Here is a 23227-nt window from a genome sequence, read left to right as displayed (position 1 = left end):
GGTTAATGGTTAAAATAATGTAATAATACTGTTAAATGTCATCTTTAAAAATGTCAAAATGAATAGTCATTTTTAAGACTTTACATAATGTTGTGATGTCTAAATTCACTTTTTTAAACATAAAATATTTTTTCTTTTTTTTTTTTTTCTTTTTTTTTTTTTGGTATTGGCTACAACATGAAAATAATTATAAGTTTATCATATTTAAATTTTAATATTGGTGCATACCTACACTAAACCAACCAGTCATACTTGACTTTTTGTTGCTGATCCATATATTTAATCCAGTGTTATTTTAGTATCATTAAAATACTATAGTTAGTAATATTGTTGTGTTTTTGTCATTTTCATTATATTTTTTTGTATTATTTGAGTACTTCAAATTAAACTAAATTGCAATGACAAATTACACACACACACACACACACACACACTGTATTGATGTAGTACTATATACTTTATTATCACATCTATCTATGTCTCTATCTATCTATCTATCTATCTATCTATCTATCTATCTATCTATCTATCTATCTATCTATCTATCTATCTATCTATCTATCTATCTATATATATATATATATAACCATTATATATAATATATTATATATACAGTCATGGCCAAAAGTATTGGCACCCTTGGTAAATATGATCAAAGAAGGCTCTGAAAATAAACATGCATTATTAATCCTTTTGATCTTTTATTTTTTTTTAAATCACAAAAATTTAACTATGTACTTACATTTAAATTAATCATTTGGTACAATGCACTCATTGTGTTACATGTTCTTACATTGTACTTATATTGTTAATAATACCTTTATGTAATTAAATCTGTAATTAATTTCTGTAATTACATTTATAATTACACTGTTGACCCATCCTTACACCTTAACCCACCCTTAAACCTACCCATACCACTTAACCTGTCCCTAACCTTACCCCTATCCCACCTCAATAGCAACAAAAGTGTTTTACAATACGATATGAACACAATAAGTACATTGTGCTTAATTTTTGATGTAAGTACACAGTAGTTAAGGCCACCTAATATAAAGTGTGACCAAGTACCCCATGTGTACAATGAAATATACTGCTGTATTTTTGATGTTGTGGGCCTATATTTCTTTTGGAGGTCCTGGACATCTTGTTTAGACTCACAGCATCACTGATTCTATCAAATACCAACAGATAAAAAATCAAAAAGTGACTGACTCTGTTAGAAATCTTATAATGGGCCATGTTTGGATCTTCCAACCGTACAATAATCCAAACACAAACCTCAAAATCAACACAAAAAAATGGGTCACTGAGTACAAAACCAAGCTTCTGCTGGCCATTCCAGTCCTCTGACCTGAACCCTGCCGAAAATGAGTGAACTGAAGAGAAGAAGCACCAACATGGAGCTGGGAATCTAAAGGGTCTGGAGTGATTCTAGATTAAAGAAATGGTCTCTGAACTCTTGTCAGGTGTTTTCTAACCTCATCAGGCATTATAGGAGAAAATTTAGATCTGTTAAACTGGCAAATGGAGGTTTTCAAAAAGTATTGAATAAAAGGGTACCGTTAATTGTGGCCAATATGTATTATTTATTTAATAATGATATTTCCCCCCATTTAAAATTCTTATTCTCTAATGAAAGGTTAGAGTTTTGTGAATTTTTTAAATAAAAGATTAAAAGGATTAACAATGCAGATTATCACAGCCATTTTCACAGATCATATTTGCCAAGGGTGCCAATACTTTTGGCCATGACTGTGTGTGTATATATATATATATATATATATATATATATATATATTTTTTTTTTTAGTATAGCCTAAGTTTTAGTTAATACAAAAAACCCTGATTTATTCAATGTTCTCTGATATCCCAGGAACAAAAGTGACAGATAGGAATAAAATTATTAAACATCACAGTTCATTTGCGGACTTAAATTGTACAGTAAGACTGAACACTTCCTCAAATCATTGTTTAATTAGGATTTAATTTTATGTTGACTAATAACTCAGTGTTTTCACTCAGCAACTCCACTGAGATTGTTGCTTAAAGGATTTTTGGGCATTTCTAATCATAATGTTATTGTTTAAATTTCAGTTTTGAGTCTGTAATGTGTGAATACTAAACTACAAGCCTTATCTCTGAATCAATAGATCACATAACCTGTTGATTTATCTAAAACACAAAAGATCACATTAAATTTTTAGAGCATAACCTAATTAATATTCATAAGCCTTTACTTTTTTTGACATCACAACCAGCATGCCTGCAATGCACATGATTATATCAATGCTTTTGATTGGTTAGTTTTCATGTTTCCTGTTTGAACACACTTTATCAAAGGCCAGATCAATGGCAAGGGTGACATCAAACATATATTTATATGAAACTTGTAAAGCATGAAACTGTAATGTATATTTGTCATATTATTGTTCCACAAAACAAATGATTTGCATTGCCTGCAAGTCCCGTCTGCCAGTGAAACATTTATTAATGTAAATACCAACTGGCAATCAATAAACATAATCAGAGCGCCTCCCTATATGTAAACACTGTCCCCATTGAACATATTGACAGCGCAGTGCCGTGTCCAACCTGAACAATTACAGAGCTGTTTCCTGCTGCCTTGCTCTCAGATTGATTCTCTTTGAAGTTCTCAATTTGTGTTTTAGCACTGTTGATTTAATGTTTTCAACCAAACAACCTTTTTATCAAAGGCATTTTGCTTTTTTTAGGATCAAAATTGTCTGCTTGAAGTTAACTGACTAATGCTTATGGTAGCAAAATGAATGTCTGGTGCCAGCACAAATTTTGATATTTTATGTGTCTATATATATGTTTACGCTTAAAAGGTTTGTGTAAGTTATTATTATTATTATTTTTTTTTTTTCAGAAAGGACACATTCAGGTGATCAAAAGTGACAGTAAAGACATTTATATTGTTATAATGTAGCAGTTTCAATTTGAAATAAATACTTTTGAACTTTTTATTCATCAAAGAATCCTGAAAAAATGTTTTATGGCTTTCAAAAAAAATATTAATATGAACATTAATAATAAGAAGAAATATTAGACATATTAGAATGATTTCTGAAGGATCATGTGACAGGCTGCTGAAAATTCAGCTTTGCCATCAGAAGAAAAAATTACATTTTTAATATATAATCAAATACAAAATATCTATTTTAAATATATATATATATATATATATATATATACTATTTCACAATAGTACTGTATTTTTAATCACATAAATCAGTCTCGGTGTGTATAAGAGACTTCTTTCAAAAACAAGGTCATAATACAAACTCTCGCTGAATGAGGAAGACAGATTTTCACTTTGTGAAACAGATTTAAATTGGATCTAAATGCTTTATGAGATTTAACCCATATTTCCTTATGGCGGTTGTATTTGCCAAACAAAAACTTTCTCTAATAAAAATGGACAAAATGAGTTCACCTCTTCATTTACATACTCAGGATGTAATTGATTCAAACTCTACTAGATCTCTGCCAACTGCCACTTTACTATTGTAAGCGAAACCACGCGGTAATTTACAGTAAGTGGATGAGAGCGTAGGACGGTACTTTATTAATCTCCTGGGTGAAATTGACGGTAAAAGCAACGTCTCCCTGGGCTTACATTTTATAGATTGAGGTGAAACTATTGGCCTTGGCTGTATAGTTTTTGCAGGAGAGTAACATAACCTAAAAGACCGTAATTGACAGAGGTGTAGTATCTCTTTCATTGCCCCTGTTTCCCTGTATGTAACATTTAGAGTGCTATTTTTCATGACTAAATGATGTAAAAGTCCTAAACAACAGGCTTTCTGCCAAAGACTCAATGTTTTGATTGGATCCTCCGGTGGCTCCCATGCCTGGCTAACTCAGCACACCGACACAGATGTAGAGTGGGAGGGTGTGATAGAGACTCTGTGTCTCTACCTGATAATAAGACATCATGAGGATACGTCTGTCTCAAGCTGAAGATAGCACATTCTGTTTAGGAGGCTTGATACATTGTTGTGATGTTTAGGGTATGTATTTCTCCTGCAATATGACATCCATCGTTGATCTGCTTAGAGAGTTTTCGCGGGTGGTTATCGGCTTGATCTACAGCTGATAGGGAGCCATTCGGTAGAATGCGGCTTTGGGAATTTGCTAATAGAGAAGCAACTGTTGGTTTTAACAGGTACAAATAGACATGTTTTTCTATTTATCAAGTTGGCATTCATAAATCGCCCCGTGGAAGCTTTTACAAAACAGACAATCATTGTGACAACCATTTTAACAGAAAAATGCACTTAGAATGTGTGAGTTAAAGAACTGTTATCTTGCAAATGTAACTACTTTGGGGAAAATTGCTCTCAAAATGCTTTAAATTCAGAGGATGCATATAGTATACTCACATTAAGCAATATATGAAGAGTTCATTTGCAAAAACAGATAACTCCGTTTTTAACAATTTTCAAAAATCATGTTTTTTCATTGTGCATTCCAATGTCAATCAATAATCTCAATCAAACTGCAGTTGGTTTATTTTGATTAGGTTAAAAAATTACTAAAAAATACAGCTAGCTAATACAATAAAACACAAGAAAAACATGATAACAATAAAAAACAAGTTATCTGTTTTTGCAAAAATATATATATATATATATATATATCATATACTATATAGCAACTCTCGGCAGCATAATTTTGTACTGTATACTGTATATTGTCACAAAAATGTAAACTGTATTATTGCACAGTATTGTATTATATAGGTATAACTTCATTCAACTTCATTCATATAAAATATACTCAAGTGGGGTGATTTATACTATATCGCTTATCTCAACGTCTATTATCTCAACCATTGCTTGTATCGACGCAAAATGTATATTTGTACATACAGTGAGGAAAATAAGTATCTGAACAACCTGCTATTTTGCAAGTTCTCCCACTTAGAAATCATGGAGGGGTCTGAAATTGTCATCGTAGGTGCATGTCCACTGTGAGAGACATAATCTAAAAAAAAAAATCCAGAAATCACAATGTATGATTTTTTAACTATTTATTTGTATGATACAGCTGCAAATAAGTATTTGAACACCTGTCTATCAGCTAGAATTCTGACCCTCAAAGACCTGTTAGTCTGCCTTTAAAATGTCCACCTCCACTCCATTTATTATCCTAAATTAGATGCACCTGTTTGAGGTCGTTAGCTGCATAAAGACACCTGTCCACCCCATACAATCAGTAAGAATCCAACTACTAACATGGCCAAGACCAAAGAGCTGTCCAAAGACACTAGAGACAAAATTGTACACCTCCATAAGGCTGGAAAGGGCTACGGGAAATTGCCAAGCAGCTTGGTGAAAAAAGGTCCACTGTTGGAGCAATCATTAGAAAATGGAAGAAGCTAAACATGACTGTCAATCTCCCTCGGACTGGGGCTCCATGCAAGATCTCACCTCGTGGGGTCTCAATGATCCTAAGAAAGGTGAGAAATCAGCCCAGAACTACAGGAGGAGCTGGTCAATGACCTGAAAAGAGCTGGGACCACCGTTTCCAAGGTTACTGTTGGTAATACACTAAGGCGTCATGGTTTGAAATCATGCATGGCACGGAAGGTTCCCCTGCTTAAACCAGCACATGTCCAGGCCCGACTTAAGTTTGCCAATGACCATTTGGATGATCCAGAGGAGTCATGGGAGAAAGTCATGTGGTCAGATGAGACCAAAATAGAACTTTTGGTCATAATTCCACTAAACGTGTTTGGAGGAAGAAGAATGATGAGTACCATCCAAGAACACCATCCCTACTGTGAAGCATGGGGTGGTAGCATCATCTTTGGGGTGTTTTTCTGCACATGGGACAGGCGACTGCACTGTATTAAGGAGAGGATGACCGGGGCCATGTATTGTGAGATTTTGGGGAACAACCTCCTTCCCTCAGTTAGAGCATTGAAGATGGGTCGAGGCTGGGTCTTCCAACATGACAATGACCCGAAGCACACAGCCAGGATAACCAAGGAGTGGCTCTGTAAGAAGCATATCAAGGTTCTGGCGTGGCCTAGCCAGTCTCAGACCTAAACCCAATAGAGAATCTTTGGAGGAGCTCAAACTCCGTGTTTCTCAGCGACAGGCCAGAAACCTGACTGATCTAGAGAAGATCTGTGTGGAGGAGTGGGCCAAAATCCCTCCTGCAGTGTGTGCAAACCTGGTGAAAAACTACAGGAAACGTTTGACCTCTGTAATTGCAAACAAAGGCTACTGTACCAAATATTAACATTGATTTTCTCAGGTGTTCAAATACTTATTTGCAGCTGTATCATACAAATAAATAGTTAAAAAATCATACATTGTGATTTCTGGATTTTTTTTTTTAGATTATGTCTCTCACAGTGGACATGCACCTACGATGACAATTTCAGACCCCTCCATGATTTCTAAGTGGGAGAACTTGCAAAATAGCAGGGTGTTCAAATACTTATTTTCCTCACTGTATATGTACATATATTATCACCCAGCTCTGCTAAATGCAACTATAAGACATAAAGATTATAAGAAATTATAAGCACTTGACCTTTTTCAAGTATAGAAAAACACCTTGCAGTTTGGATGTGATATATATCATTGGAAACTTGTTGAAATTATAGTGACTATTTTATGTAAACAACAACATCAAAAAACCCTCAGACACACATGTAAGGGGGCGTTCACACAGAACAACTGAAGTGAATCAAACACAAAAGTTGTACTATTTTTAAACTTGACACATTCTCTTTAAAATATGGTACACTGAAATTGCAAAGCCCTTAATGTCTCCCGTGTCTCCCTCTGCAGGTAATTGACATAATTGTCCGTTAGCTCCTGCAGTGATGGATCTGAAGGACAGACGGCAGCGCTCTCTGACACAGGGTCAGCGCGGAAAGGATCTGCACTATGCCACATCCTCTCTGGACAGTGAGAACTGCCATATAGTGTCACAGAAATCATACAGTTCCAGCAAAACGCTGAAGGCTTACCAGCAGGATGGACACCTGCGCTATGGAGGATGTGTTGCGGAGCTGGTGCACCAAGAGACAGAAGAGTATGTCAGACAAGGTGAGATTTTTACCTAATTAATATATGAGTGGAAGAAATCATAATGATAAATATGGTAGCTGTTCTATTTGGTACAATCACATTAGTGAAATACCAGCAAAATTTAGCATTTTACAAGAAAGTTCAATTTCCATTTTTTTTTTTTTTTTTTTTGAAACCAAGCAACTTTCTGTTGGTCAACATGGCAAATTTTATGTGTACATTTATCTATGCTCCCTTCTAATATACTGTAACCTTAAAGCAAATAGAAGAATTGAGCAAATGTATGTGCAATTCTTAAGTGCATGTTGGAAACAGCAGTCTTTAGGTCAGAGTTTTCTCATTAGTTTGGGCTTTAATACAAATGCCATCATAGATGAGTATTATCCATTTTAACCCACATAATCCCCTTGTAATAAAAACAGAGAAGATGATTTTTTCTGTGGTAAGTTTTAATTTGCAGCTATTGAAACTTTTGATCTGAGTGCACATACTGTGCCAGCATTTCATGACAAATATTTGTTAAAAGTTCCTGTTCCTGTTCATGCAAGTGACACTGACCTGCTAAACCGATTAGAGCAGTGATTCTGTAAAAAATCACGTGGTACCTAAATCTAAATCAAATGACTAATTGAAGATAAATGAAAGATTTGTTTTATATACTGAAAGAATACATTATGCCATGGTTTTCTGGTCTTTAAATTTCATAGAAGCATTTGTGTACAGTTTCATTGTCATTAACAAATCATATGCCATTTAATTTTTACAGTGAAGATGGTCATATCAGGTGTTATTTCAGTGATTGCCATATGAATATCATTGAGCACTTTCAACTGATGTTTAGCCTATATTAATTTTAATCACAACCAAGGATTTTTTTTTTGTGTTCTGTCTGGTATTTAGCCATTTAGCCATTAACTTAAGGGTCAGATCAGATCAGTAAATATTCTTTTGATAAATTACAAAAAAAAAAAAAAGTGAAAAAAAAGTATCCTGAGAGACTGTTTTTACCCAAGGACCAAGAAAACCCAACCCAACAGGTTTTTTTTTTTTGAGGTTTGCTCAAATTGATCTTACTATGAAGTGTTAACTGGTTATAATTACTTTTCGACCAACTGACCTTATTCAATTGTTGCACAGAAAACAGATGGTGAAAATGAAAGGCTTTGAAAACATTGTGCTATGTTGAAAGCTGTCCTTACAAACACACCTTTAGCCAGGTTTGCCAATATCAGATAGAGAGATAATAGAGGTGAGATGCAGTATTGAAGTAGGAACCTTCATCCTTTCAATATTTGCTCAGGCTATTTCTCACATTTTAAATTTCATCTAGTAGAAAAACTGTGAGTTTTTAGATATTAGAATGGCTGGCAGTTGCAACAGCTTACATGCATCATACAAACAGTTTTTGTGAGCTTTTGTTAACTGAAAGACTACATCTTATATTCAGTACTTTTAAAGTATAGGCCTAAGTCTTCTCATTTTTTTATAATGAATGATATTTCCATAATGAAAAAGATGAAGAGATTGGCAAATATTAGTTACAATGGATTGAATGTACCAAAGAGTAAATGGGATTTGTATATTTATTTAGTAAACTATTATTCTTTGACTATACAAATAATATATCATGTTTTTTTTTTCTTTGTACTTATTCTCTTTTTATTTTCTAATATAAATATACATTCATCACAGAATTCTGAAAATATGCATTAGAAAAAAAAGTGTTTAAAAAAAAATCAAATCAGCATATTAGTACGATTTCTGATGGATCATGTGACACTGAAGACTGGGGTAATGATTTAAGATATATGAAAATAGAAATTTCACAATATTACTGTTTTAATTTATTTTTTGATTAGATAAATGCAGCCTTCATGAGCAAAAGGGACTTCTTTTAAAAACAATAAAAATGTCTTATTGACCCCAAGCTTCTCAACAGTAGTGTATACAGTATTTATATCAAGGTATATGAATTTTTATTTCCATCAATAAATAAATAAATACATATTATATTCTTATATATATTGGTTATAATAAGTTGGTTACACTTGTGAGATTGAGGTGAACTGCAAAACAGCCAAAAGGGTGTGTATTTATTACTTACAAACTTATACTTATTATGAAATACACTTTATTATTATGATTATGTTTGGGGTTTTCCACTCTCGGTTCTCAGTCCGGATTGCATCCAGGATCACCATACGGTTATTTTGTCTGAATTCCACCAGCACAGTATTTCTGTGGAGACTCAGCCAAACTCGCAATACAGCCTGAAGCGTTTTTTTGTCAGGTTTTGATTCGGGAATGTCCAGGAGAGGGATGCTGCCTGTCATTCATTGTGTGTGTGTGTGTGTGTGTGTGTGTGTGTGTGTGTGTGTGTGTGTGTTTCACAGGCTTCTGTTTTCCATATATGCTGGCTCAGGTGTAGATCAAAAACGGAACGAAACAGAAAATCTTTAATAGTCGGAGATGAGATGTGCTCCACTAGCAGTGTCCACATCTCATTATAGCAAAGTTTCATCTACCTGAAGCAAGAGGTGACCTTATCGTCACTTTTCTCCTTCACCGTGTGCTGTAAAAATAGCCCAAACCACTGAGACCGAGCTGCACACTGCTGTCTCATCTTCAGAGTGGATCAGACAGACTCAGACTTACAGAGAGAAAATGATAGACACAGAACCAAGATTTAGCAGTCTCTAGCTTTCAGTAGCCTGAGGTTTCTAGTCCACACATTTTTTTTTTTTACCTGCCAGCTGTAGTCTGCTCCACATTACATCTGAACAAACTCGCCATGGATATGCTCATATGGTCGAGGGAGGAGTTTTTGGTTGTAGGACGCTCCAAGCTGGTGGTCCATGGCCGTAGTGAATGAACAGGGCTCCGCATGCAGCTTTGCCTCAGTAAAGGCCATATGGCGAGGGAGCTTCGGAAGTATGGGAGCACTCGTTATGGACATTTGTGGAAAGGAGTGCTCTGCCTCTTAGGCAGCCCAGAACCCTCTTATGGTCCCTTTAGTGCACTTTTTTCCAGCACAACATCTGGTAGCATGTGCTTATCGTCCTCCATTCGAGCTCTTACTAAGCAGAGCTGCTCCAAACATAGCAGAACATTGAGATTACAGTATGGGTAATGTGGGTAAAGGGGATACGGGAAAAATGATGATAGAGGAGAGTGAATCAGGCGGAAAGCAGTAACTATATCCATCTCTATGACCCTGTTTACACCTGGGATTAACATCCAGCTCGGATGATCCAATCAGAACTGATCAGACAAGAGGGATTACAGTTTATACTTGGTATTGACATGTCGCGTGTCAAATGCATGGCTGGTGACCACTTCTGATCGGATTTCGTCAAGTGAATCATCTCTGATTTCATGACCGCATACATCAGATCAGCCTGTCGTGTACTGATATTATCTTTTTTTTATGGCTGGTACGATACAGGTTATTTTTTATCTCTGATAACTGATATGCAGAATTTGAATTACACTTTTATTTCTGCTTTTCAGCAAAAAAAAATCATTCCACTGAAAAACAAAAAACAAAACAAACATACATAGCAAGCATGAATAGGTTATTGTCATATATTATATTATATTATATTATATTATATTATATTATATTATATTAATGTTGTATATTATCATCGTTGTATATATATATTTAATAATCCAGATTATTTTTTATTTTCATTTACATTTAAGTTGATGTTTTAGTAATTTTGTTGTGCTTTTGTCATTTTATTAGTTTTTATTTATTTTATTTTTGAATATGTCCATATAGACTTTATTATTATTATTATTATTATTTAACATTTATTTTATTTTAAGTAATCCGTTTTATGGTATTGTTTTAGTTGATGATAATAACCTGTAATTATTATAACATTTAATTTTATATTATAGTGTATTATTGTAATATAATATGCAATATTTTAGTATTCCTAATCATTTTAACTATTATAGCAATTTTAACAATAGTCATTAAGAATTTCATGGTAGCTATTATAAATAATTTGGCATTTATTATTATTATTATTATTATTAATGCCAAAGTTGTTTTGATTTACTGTTGTGAACTAAATGGTCATAATTTTTTACCGTTGTTTCAAACCCTTGTTTTCGTGCAGTAATTTTGTTATCTGAGTAGGTGGTTCATGTTGTCCTTGTTGCATCAAGAAGCAAATTCAATGAGGACTTATGCATCCCTAAAGTCATTTTTCACTGGTAATCTTCACCTCCACTGTAGCTCTCCAATGTATATGGTGCAAGTTGAACTCCAATAACATCAAATCTCTATGGTTTTTGAGTGTCTCGTAATCAAACACAATGACATCAAACCTGCACCATATTTGATTTGATAGTAGTGAAGGTAAAATGTTGAGTGAATAACAACGTTATTTTTGGTCTGTTTCTTCACAGTTTTTTCATATGGCTTCAGAAGACTGGGAATAGTAATACTTTTATGATACTTTTTTCTTGATTAGCTCCAAATGAGCTTGATTAGTTTCAAATTAGCTTGATTAGTTCCATGGATCTTCACAAGAAGCTGCTTTAAACCCCCTTTTTCTTTTTCATGGAAAAAACTAACAGCACACAGGGATAGAAAAACATTAGATGGAGTATATAGTGGCAATTTTTTATTATCAGTGAACAATTTCTTTAATACCAGGTGTAAACAGGACCTTAAGTGCACTTAAGCTTTCTATACTAAAAGAAATAAGGAGTCTGTACTTTTCCTTTTTGAATTTTGCTCTCCCACATGATGGCTAATTTTAGATCTGCGTCATATGGACTTGTCACTCAAGATCAATACCAATGTGACTGCATCGCTTTCAGGTTTCGATTTGTTTGGAGTAAGAGTAGGTAGTTTAACAAGCTCTTGATAGGATTTTCATCCACAATACAGCCGGTGGCCATCAAAGTCGACAGAGGGACGTGAGCAACGCTCACGGTCTTTAACTGACAATGAAAAGCAGATTATATTTTAATGGCGTTGTAACATTTTCCTACACCCACTGCCTGTTACAGGAGCTTTGAAGTATTGTGGGGGTCCAGGTGAGTCTCTATCGCAATTAGAGATCATTTCCATGTTGAAGAGGGACATTAGGCCTTTGCTACAGAGTGGTGTGTAATGGGCAGTGCTTGAGATGTAATATTGATGGGAGAGCTCTTACTGGAGACTGTAGTGGAATAAGAATGAGAATGCACTGGGAATGAGAAGGTAAAATGGTGAAGATGAGTTAGCTGGTGTATAAACACCTAAACAGACCTATCTTGATGGCTGCTGGTTTTTCTATTCATGGAGATGTCGACCTTGTGTAGCAAGAGGCAGTATGTTTGTGTGCTGTGGCATATGAATAATTTCAAAAATTGTTGATACAATGGATTTCATTTACTGTATAAGCATATTTTTTTTTCTGCTTTCCATTCTGTGATGGCCTTGACTGTCTCATGGCATCTTTCTCTCTCTGTTTCTCTGTTTCCCTCTTCACTCTCCCAATCTCTGTTTCTCTTATAATTTACAGTAATATGGCCAATGCAATGAAATCTTTAGTAGAATTTCAAGTGTACATTAAGTTAAAATGCATACTATTTGCTTTTTGTAATGCATATATGTATTGTGAACGATTCAACAGTTCATGTTGTTTCAAAGCAAAAATGCTTTTTGCTGATGTCGAATAGCTCGGCTCAGTTTTAGCATTCATTCTGGCTCCAATCCGGTATGTTAGGGGCTGGTCACAATAGTGAAAGCTCAGTGAAATTTCGCAAATAAAAAAGGTTCATTATCTATTGCCAATAGTGTAGCTATGTATGAAGCACAGCTCATACAGAAGTCACTTTCAAACCAAACAGATTTCTGTTGGTCAGTGCGGTGAGTCATTGTGACTAGGGGTGTGCCGATCCGATATTCAGTATTGGTATCGCTCCGATACTGGCATTTTCTGCTGGATCGGGGTATCGGTCAAATCGTGGATATTCTGCGTATATTATTCTGTTAAGCCCCACAAAAGCTTTATACAGCACAATAAAGTTTTTGCACACCATATTTCAAGTGTGCTGAAGCCGTTCCATAGTTTAATGTGAGATGCAGACGAATATTTGAATATTGAACTTCTTCATGTGGCGCGCTGTCCCTGCGCGTTAGCCTGTGACTCCGTGTTGCTTCAAGCGCATCATTCTGCGCATGGGATGCGCATAAGCGCTTTGTACTGCTCTGTATTGGAGCCTTTTCATATTATAATACTTTTGCGCAATAAAAGATTATTAATGTCACGGTTGAGCTCTGTGGCAAACAAAGGAACGCAGAGACGTAGATCAACTTAATGTAAACAGTCTTTAATAACTCCAAACTCAAAACTCCAGGGGACACACGACAGGCAGAGACACACAGGAACACGACATTGACATACAATACCAGACATTAGCCTCATAGAAACACAGGGTTTAAATAATCAAACTAAACGAGACAATTAACAAACACAGCTGGACACAAATGAACTACTAAAGACAGGAACAGGAAAATCCATATATGGGCACACCAGGGGCAAAACACAAGACAAAACACAACACAAGCCTGACATGATGCCCCTCTCCAGAAGGCGTGTCCTCACGCCATATTACATCAAAGGGGAAGGAGGGTGGATGCTCTGGAGGCCCCACAAGACAGGCTTTGATTTCCCCACGGATGGCAGGCTTGAATGTGCCGCGGACGGCAGCCTGGATTTCCCCACGGACGGCGGGCTTGAGTGAGCGGCGGCCCGCAAACTTGACTGACGAACAGCCGGTGGGCCTGACTTAGGATGGATGGAATGAATGGGTGATGCTTCTGGGCTGGCGGCGAGGAGACGGGATCCGCTGAGGTTCCATCCAGGTTGATGTAATGTGGCAGAGCCCACCTGGACCCAGCCAGTGGCATCCGCTTAGCGATCCCCTCATCCAGACCACTCCGGAAACAGTCCATAAGATTCCACCAGTCGAGGGAAACCTGTTGAGAGCAGGTGAGGAATTCCTGGATATACTCCTCCAGGGGGCGGCCGTCTTGATAGACCGAACAGGAGCGCTTGAGGGGATCCATATATAAAAAAAAAAAAAAAAAATCAAAAATCAAAAGAAAACACTGAGTTAAAACGGGAAAATAAAGCGTAGGGTAGATAGCTGCTCACTTTGTATAGGTCTGGTATTCTGTCACGGTTGAGCTCTGTGGCAAACGAAGGAATGCAGAGACATAGATCAACTTAACATAAACAGTCTTTAATAACTCCAAACTCCAGGGGACATACGACAGGCAGCGACACACAGGAACACGACATCGACATACAATACCAGACATTAGACTCATAGAAACACAGGGTTTAAATAATCAAACTAAACGAGACAATTAACAAACACAGCTGGACACTGTAACACAGTTCGTAGAACGGAAAGAAGGAGGCGGGAACCGGCAAACATTTAAGACTTTAATAAAATAAACAAACACAAAATTAAGCGGCAGCCCCTCACGGATGACTGCCGCACACAAAACACAAATAAAAGTCCAGGCCTGGTCCTCTCTCGTCTTGCACTGTCGTCGCTCCTCCTTTTATCCTTCCGGAGCTCCTCTGTGAGACTCGAGACCGGTGAGTGGCGCAGGTGTCGCTCATTATCATTAACTCCACCGGCCTCGCTCCGTTCCCACGGCTCTCGGCCCTGCCCCACTCGTCACAGACACAAATTAACTAATAAAGACAGGAACAGGAAAATCCATATATTTTATTTATTTATATTTTTATTTATGTTATTTTTCTTTATAATGAAGTTGTCTATATTAAGTAGATTGTGTGTAACACACAAAAGAGTGACGATCAGGTCAACACACACTGAGGTATAGAAATTCTACACTGAAAAAAAAAACTGCACTGGTATTGGATCGATATCGTTATCGGCAGATATTCAGAATTTTTGGTATCGGATCGGGATCGGTTCTGAAAAGTGGTATCGAGCCAGCCCTAATTGTGACTAACTTTAACCCATTACAAAATCAGTGTGAGGAAATAATTTGCCCTCAAACAAAATCCCATTTATATGGATTCCTTTTGAAATCAATGTATTTTGTCTGTGAAACTATATGTGACCGCACCTTAACACCCACTTTTCGCAATCCAATCAAGTACCGTCCTACAATATCCAGTGTCAAGCAAAATATTTCAGAATATGGAAGTAAAATTGTGAACAGCAATTTATATTGACTTTTAAACTATATTGAAAACTATGTCAAACCATGTATGGCAGTCATTGTGAGTGCACCTTGCAGGCAAAATGGTTAAAGGTCAGGAAACATCAATGTTGTTGGTTCGAACCACACAAAGGGCAATTCTTGAGCTATCGTCTGTGCGTTTGAGCAAGCCGCTTAACCTCAGGTTATTCCAGGGGGATTGTCCCTGTAGCCTGCTGTAGAGAGTGATTGTGTGTGTCTGTGTGTGCATGCACAGGAGTTTAGTGAATTCGCCTTTGAATATTTTACACATTTTTGATGTTTTGTTGTTGAGGATTGGCACCATTGTTGTTGTTTGGTTATATTATAGATTATAGAAAAAACTAAACAAAAGGAGGACTGAACGGTGCACTTAAACATCATGTCAATATTTAATTTTCCAGACGTACAGTGTTAATTACTCATCTGTTCTTTTTTTCTGCAGGCAGTTTAATTTTTAACAAAATTATGTAACAGTATAATTTGTTATTTGCATGGCACTGCGTGTGTCTGTTGGGTTATGTTCCATGTCGTTCTCAAGAAACGAGACATGTTTGAAACTTAATGTGTAAAGATTATAGCTCTTTAATATTTGAAAACATTATGACTTTAACTGAGGGAGTAGTGCTATTTTGTTAGACATTAACATTATTTAGTCAGCCATATGCTCTCTAAATCTGAGAACACAGGAATATTGTTAGCAGCTGTGGACTGAAGGTGCTAAATTTGCGGCAAGGCAAACAATTAGCCACAAATGAGTGAACTGCAAACTAAACTCTGGGAGAGACATTAATTGTGAAAAGAATTTTCTAATTATTATGGCCTGGTCACAACTCAACTTCAGAATGGAAATAATGTGGTGTGAATTAAACAAATGCTTACAATACATATAGTACTATACTATAATTATATTTTTAAGTGAAATGCTAGGAATACCCTATGTGGATGTAGAATATCTCTGTCTGACATATATATGTTAACCTTGAATGCTTATTTTGTGATAATCTGTCATAGTGTTTTTTTTTGTTTTGTTTTTTTACATCTGAAGGGGACCAAGCACTGCTCCCTGAGGAACTCCTCACTGTCCTCTATAGGAAAAAGAAAAATACCTCTCTTTTCTTGTTTCAAAGTCCTGCCGTTTATCTCTCCCCTCCCAGTGTGTGGCTTTGATATGGTTATCTAGTGAAGCATAGGCTCAAGGGCAGGTCTGCTACAAATGATCCCAGAAAGCATCTTGCCTCTTCTCAGCCCATCTTTCAAAGGTTTAATTCTTGGTCTTTAGTACCACCAAGGTCAGTGTTGTACTTAATTTAGTATTGGACATTGTGTTAAAAAAAAAAAAAAAAAAAAACTTGATTCTGTTTAATTTCAGAAATGTTCTTTTAGCAAGAGTGCTCAACCCCAGTGGTTTCACATTGAATGAAGAAATGAAGATCTAGAAATTGAGTCAGACAAGTTTGATATGAGATTTATTTATTTGTTTGTGTTTATGAACAGTTTTTAAATTCACTCTATTCTCTGAAGATTAAAAGTTTTAACTTTGCTGTTGGGTAAATAAAAGTGTTTTTCTTCAGAGAAAGTGGCTTTGGCATTTTGCTGTTCTCCTTGCACTCAAGGTAACCTATTAGACTCTTAGTCCCACCCAGCACCAGGACTCTCAGAGTTTTTAAGTTGGCTCATTTGTACAAGGCAAATGGTAAGCCAGTGGAGTGAACCCTAATTTATCGCCCCCTCCAGACCCTAATGGGCTCTAATGCAAATATCCAGGGGTTCATAAGCCTTGCAAATTAGCCTGGAAACGATTGGCTCTTTTATGAGGAAAAAAACGGTGCCTTATAACTTGTCTAAAATAAGCCTATTGAAAGCCTGATTATCTTCATGCATGTGAAAGAAAAGGTATTGTGCCCCACCATACCCCCCTCCCTTTTTTCTTTTACAAGTAATGATGTGGTAGCTTTGATACCATTCTCAGCAAACAGGCCAGAGAGACAGGGGTAAGTGATCAAAACAGCAGGTTAATTGACAAGTTGGGCAGTAGGTAGCAAGGCAACAGTCCAAAGGTGAGTAATACTGGAATATAAAGGTTTCCGGTATCTTAGCTGTAGGTAACGGTTGATTGTCTCTTGCAGGTGATCCGGAGGAGTGAAGGAGTGATGGAGAGCAGGAACGGTGGAGTGAAGGAGCATCTACGGGTAAGTAAACACAGGTAAGTAGCAAGGTAAGCGTCGGGTTTAGTAAGGCACAGCAAACTGTAGACCAGACGATGAGGCAGCGGGGAGAGTGCAGCTTTCCTCTGCCCCGCATTGAGTCTTTTGGCACTTCGCAGATACTGGAGGTTCTTGTGATCCGTGATGACGGTGAATGGAAATTGTGCTCCCTCCAGCCAGTGTCAGCACTCCTCCAGAGCCAACTTGATGGCGAGCAGTTCTCTGTTTCCGATGTCGTAGTTTTGCTCCGCTGGGGTGAGCTGCTGGAAGAAGAAAGCGCAAGGATGGAGTCGAGGAGGCTCTCCGTAGTGTTGGGACAGCATGGCCCCTACCCCAATGGTGGATGCGTCCACTTGCACCACAAACGGGACTTGAGGGTTGGGGTGACGGAGGATGGGGACCATGCTGAAGGCTTCTTTGAGTTGTGCAAAGGATGCGTGGGCTTCTGGGTTCCAGGACAGAGACTTGGGCTTACCGCGGAGCATGGAGGTGAGGGGTGCTGTGAGGAGGCTGAAGTTATTAATGAAGCATCTGTAGAAATGAAAGAATCCTAGGAATCTTTGCAGTTCTTTCACAGTCTGGGGCTGTGGCCACTCCCGGATGGCCTGCACCTTCCCCTGCTCCATCTGGATACCTTCAGGGCTGATGACATAGCCGAGGACCTGGACAGTGGTCCGGTGGAACTCCAGTTCCTCCAGAGCAGCCGGGACCAGGGGAAGTGGGTATGGCAATTTCACCATCTGCGAGTTCAAGGTCCAGTAGTTGATGTAGCGCCTCAAGCCTTCATCCTTTTTACCCACAAAGAAGAAGCTGGATGCGGTGGGTGAGGTGGAGGGTTGGATGAACCGTTGCTGGAGAGCCTCCTGGATATACTCCTCCATTGCCTTGCACTCCGGGATGGACAAAGGATATACTCGATCCTTGGGGAGTGTAGCTCCAGGCAGCAGGTCGATCACAGGTCGATCACACAGTCCCATGGCCGGTGTGGGGACTAAGGGGTTGCTGCAGGCTTGCTGAAGACATCCTGGAATTTCACGTAGTCAGATGGGTTCGAGAGTACATCCTGAGGTTCGGGACTTTCGATGAGTGTGGAACAGACTTGGGGTTCGACGGGGCACATGGGCGGTTTGGGAACTGCGAAGGAACATTTCTGGTGACAAGCTGATTTCACAGGGATCCCGTCTGACATCGGGGGAGTGTTGGGTCAGCCAGGGGCGTCCCAGGATGATGTGCACGGTGGGTCCCTCCAGTACCAGAAAAGTGATCGTTTCCTTATGCAAGCAGCCAACTTGTAGCGTCATCAGGGGAGCCCGATATTTTACCCGCCCGCGCACTAGTGGATTTCCTTGGATGATCTCGACTTGGAGCTCCCGGGTTTGTCATCTGCGGGGCAAGTTCAGACGATGCAAGAGCTCTTGGGAAATTATGCTTCCCGAGGAGCCTGAGTCGACGAGGTCAGACACTTCAACAGAATGATGTGGGGTAATATGTTGGACTGGTAGTAGTGACAAGGAGGAAATGTCAGGGTCTAATTGAAGGGTACTCACTGCCGGGCATGGGGGTCGAGTGGGACAGGTCTTGATGAAATGACCTGCAGATCCACAATACAGGCAGTCCAGCCATGAGGCAGCGAGCACGCTCCGTGCGTGAGAGGCGGGTTGAATCCACTTGCAAGGGTTCTGGTACTGGAGAACAGGCAGCGGGTGAGGCTGGTGGGTGAGCGGTGGGCGAGTTCCTCCGACACATCCGCTGGAGTCGAGAGCCGGGGATCCATCACAGCCTGGAGAATGTATTTGGTCTGTTCTATCAGGTCATCTATCAGGAAATAGGCCAGAGAAACAGGGGTAAGTGATCAAAACAGCAGGTTTATTGACAAGTTGGGCAGTAGGAAGCAAGGCAACAGTTCAAAGGTGAGTACTACTGGAATATCAAGGTTTCAGGTCTCTTAGCTGCAGGTAATGGTTGATTGTCTCTTGCAGGTGATCCGGAGGAGCGAAGGATCGGTGGAGAGAGGGAACAGTGGAGCGAAGGAGCATCTACGGGTAAGTAAACACAGGTAAGTAGCAAGGTAAGCAGTCAGGTTTAGTAAGGCAAAGCAAACTGTAGACCAGACAATGAGGCAGCGAGGAGAGTGCAGTGATATGGGGAGCTTGATGAGCCATGACAGGTGCTGGTAATCAGTAGTCTGGTGATTGGTATCTGATGTGCGTTGGGGCTGGTGACTGTGGTGACTGAAGTGACTGAGACTCCCTGACAACCATTACCTTTGGAATAATGTCAAACCTGATGCAATGCATCTAAATGTGCAATATTTAATTTAAGGGCAAAGTAATGTTACATTAATAAAGGCTGTAAAATAGTTGTTCAAATAAGGTTTATTATTGTAAAATAAAACCTAAACTGAAACCATAAAACATTTTTGTTACATGAAATAACGTAAATAAAAATATGAAAATAAAATACTAAAATACTAAAATAATTACACTGAAATAAACTAATACTAATAAATAAAAAATAATAATAAATGCTATATAGACATTTTATTAAAAAAGCCCTAAAACTAACAATTGCAACAAACACTTTAAGTATAATGTCATATATTCAGTAAAACATTTGCAATTTACTGTCTGACCTGTTCTGTCATAGTTTCGCCATGCTGTTGAACACCTGTATAACATTATTCTGTTGTCAGCGATGAACATGCAGCAGTTGCATTGTGAATCAAAGGCAAACTTAAGAAAGCAGAGGCATAAATAATAAAGGTGTCATAACAGAAGGATGCAATGCTCTGATGTCACCACAGGCGTTTAAAGAGGAGAGCCAGCCAGAGTAGCTCTCATGAATAAGAGACCCAGACGAGGAAACAGCCGTTAGACAGTCAGCTCAAGCACTGAGCAATACACAACAAAATGACCCAAATGGCCCGTGCTGCGGCTGGAGGAATCAGGCAAGCTCTCTCTTCCACAGCAGCTATTTTCTCCAGCAGTTCAGTCAAGCGGGCCGACATTATTCAGGGCATGCTGACTGCATCCTCTGTACCCTGATGGTATTGATCTCTGGAGATGGAAAGCACGACTGCTTAGCTTCACAAAAAGGAAAGAAGTGCAACATAGACAATAATGCTCAAAGACCAAAGCATCTGGGATGGAATTCAGAAAGGTCGGAGGATTTATTGAAATAGGCTGACATTTATGAAGTAATATAGGCTTCATTGTGAAGGTCTAGCCTTTTTTAGAAGGCATCATTTACACCATGACTGTTTGACTTGTGAGAGAGGATTTGTTTCTCTAGCAGGAAATGAGAAAAAGGCCCATCCATGAGAGGCCCGGCTATACATGCATACTGGTATTCAGAAAAGCAGTGTGCAAATGTGAGATTGCTTAATTATATTTTATGTATATGTGACCCTGGACCACAAAACCAGTCTTAAGTGTAAAATTGAGTCATATGAGTCAATTGAGTCACATCATATGAAAGCTGAATAAATAAGCGTTCCATTGATGTATGGTTTGTTAGGATCTGATAATATTTGGCCGAGATACACCTATTTGAAAATCTGGAATCTGAGGGTGCAAAAAAATCGAAATATTGAGAAAATCGCCTTTAAAATTGTCCAAATGAAGTTCTTAGCAATGCATATTACTAATCAAAAATTAAGTTTTGATATATTTACAGTAAGAAATTTACAAAATATCTTCATGGAACATGATCTTTACTTAATATCCTAATGATTTTTGGCATAAAATAAAAATGGATAATTTTGACCCATACAATGTATTTTTGGCTATTGCTACAAATATACCCCAGCGACTTAAGACTGCTTTTGTGGTCCAGGGTCACATATATGTGTGTATGTACGTATGTATGTATTTCTTTATTTGAGTAATCATGCATGAATATTATTTATGAATATAATTACTATAATAATAATTCTGTATAAATAACCTTTTCTTTTCTTTTCTTTTCTTTTCTTTTCTTTTCTTTTCTTTTCTTTCCTTTTCTCCACTTCCATTTAACTAAAGCCTGTCCTCTGCAAAATAATAATAAACATATAAAAAATAAGTATACTGTTATTTCACTGACTGCTTAATTACTTACTTTTTCATTTTATGTATTCTTTTTAGTATTTGTTTTTAGAAGTTTATATAAATAATTTAATTTTGATTGATTGATTGATTGATTCATTCATTAATTCTTAGAAGTTTATATAAATAATTTAAAGTAGTCTATTGATTGATTGATTGATTGATTGAATCATTCATTTGTTCATTCATTCATTAATTCTTAGAAGTATATAATATATAAAGTAGTATATTAAATACTATATTATAATATTATAATTATATAATATAATTTAAAGTAGTCGATTGATCGATCGATTGATTCATTGATTCATTGAATAATTGATTCATTCATTAATCCATTCAGCCTTCTATTCCAGTTTCATTTCATTAAGGCTTATCCTCTGCTGTTTTGGCTAAAAGCGTTGTTTCACCAGCTCTGCCTGCTTAATTATATTGCCTAATTGCTTGTTTGTTTGTTTTTTTGGTAACACTTTACAATAAGGTTCATTAGTTAACTACATTAGTTAACATGAAATAATAATAATCTGCACTTATGCAGTGTTTATTAATCTTTGTTAATGTTAATTTCAACATTTACTAATACATTATTAAAATCTTGTTAACATTAGTTAATGCACTGTGAACTAACAATGAACATCTGTATTTTTATTAACTAACGTTAGCGAAGATTAGTAAATACAGTAACAAATGTATTGCTCATGGTTAGTTCATGTTAGTTAATACATTAACTAATGTTTAACTAATGAACCTTATTGTAAAGTGTTACCGTTTTTTTATTGATTGTTAATTTCATTTTTGGGTTAATTTTAATTACTTCAAATGAAAAATGCAATTTTAATTAGTCATTTCTGTTTTATTTAATATATTTAGTAAAGTATAATTTTTTAAAAATCATGGAAAATTTGTCAATGCATTCGTTCATTCATTCATTCATTCATTCATTCATTCAGTAAATACATAAATAAAAACCTATCCTCTGGTATTTAGCTGAAAATAGTTTGGCTGTAGATTATGTTCTGCCAAATCTACCTGTCTCATCTGAAAATAAACAGAAAAAAAAAAACAATGCTCACCCTGCAAGAGCAGTTGATATGTGTTGATAGTTTGCATTATATACTTAGGACTCGCGGACCCATCCTCTTTGCTCTGTGAACATGAAGATGCGAACATTTCAAATCCATGGGGTTTCGAAACAGCATGCATCCTGTTTTTCCTCTCCTGGAATGTTTTGATGGGACCTCACACTTTTAGCGGGCTGTGTTAACATTTGCATCTCCGTCACAGCGGGGCTCTTTGTCAATCAGGGTGTGTCTGAGGCCTGAAAAGAGATGATTGAAGTGAAGGGAGATTTTCATGCAAACGCTTCACTGTACCTGACGGCATGCGAAAAATGCTATGTTACCATGGTAACCCCTCCCTCAACAAATGACCTTGCCACTTTCTCTGATTTTAGCACCTGCTGAAAAGCGATATTCACTTTAATGTCCAAGGTGTCTGAGAAAAAGGGGGAAATTGTGTCTAAACAGACAAGGCGCTCTAGGAGGCTGGGGGTTTTGGTCTTTTTTATAAAGTAGGTCCTTTTGGGAGATTTTTTTTTTCTCGAATGCCTTCTGGCTGTTCAGTTAG

At 37.4% G+C, this 23227-nt stretch overlaps 1 protein-coding gene across 4 annotated transcripts in view; it reads left to right on the top strand.

The window, feature by feature from the left end:
• The first annotated feature begins 6833 nt into the window (after nt 1–6833).
• tenm2b (teneurin transmembrane protein 2b) overlaps nt 6834–23227 on the top strand; it is a 191887-nt gene continuing 175493 nt past the window's right edge. For 3 of the 4 annotated variants that reach the window (XM_058759077.1, XM_058759075.1, XM_058759085.1), the window contains exon 1: nt 6834–7094. In XM_058759077.1, the coding sequence (XP_058615060.1) occupies nt 6869–7094 (226 nt within the window). In that variant the 5' untranslated portion in view covers nt 6834–6868. The remainder of the gene's footprint in view (nt 7095–23227) is intronic. The other variant, XM_058759076.1, reaches the window with a different exon arrangement.

Source organism: Onychostoma macrolepis, chromosome 21 (assembly GCF_012432095.1).
Source record: "Onychostoma macrolepis isolate SWU-2019 chromosome 21, ASM1243209v1, whole genome shotgun sequence".
NCBI lineage: Eukaryota > Metazoa > Chordata > Actinopteri > Cypriniformes > Cyprinidae > Onychostoma > Onychostoma macrolepis.
The sequence above is the reverse complement of the archived record's forward strand: the minus strand, read 5'-3'. Positions and strand labels throughout refer to the sequence as shown.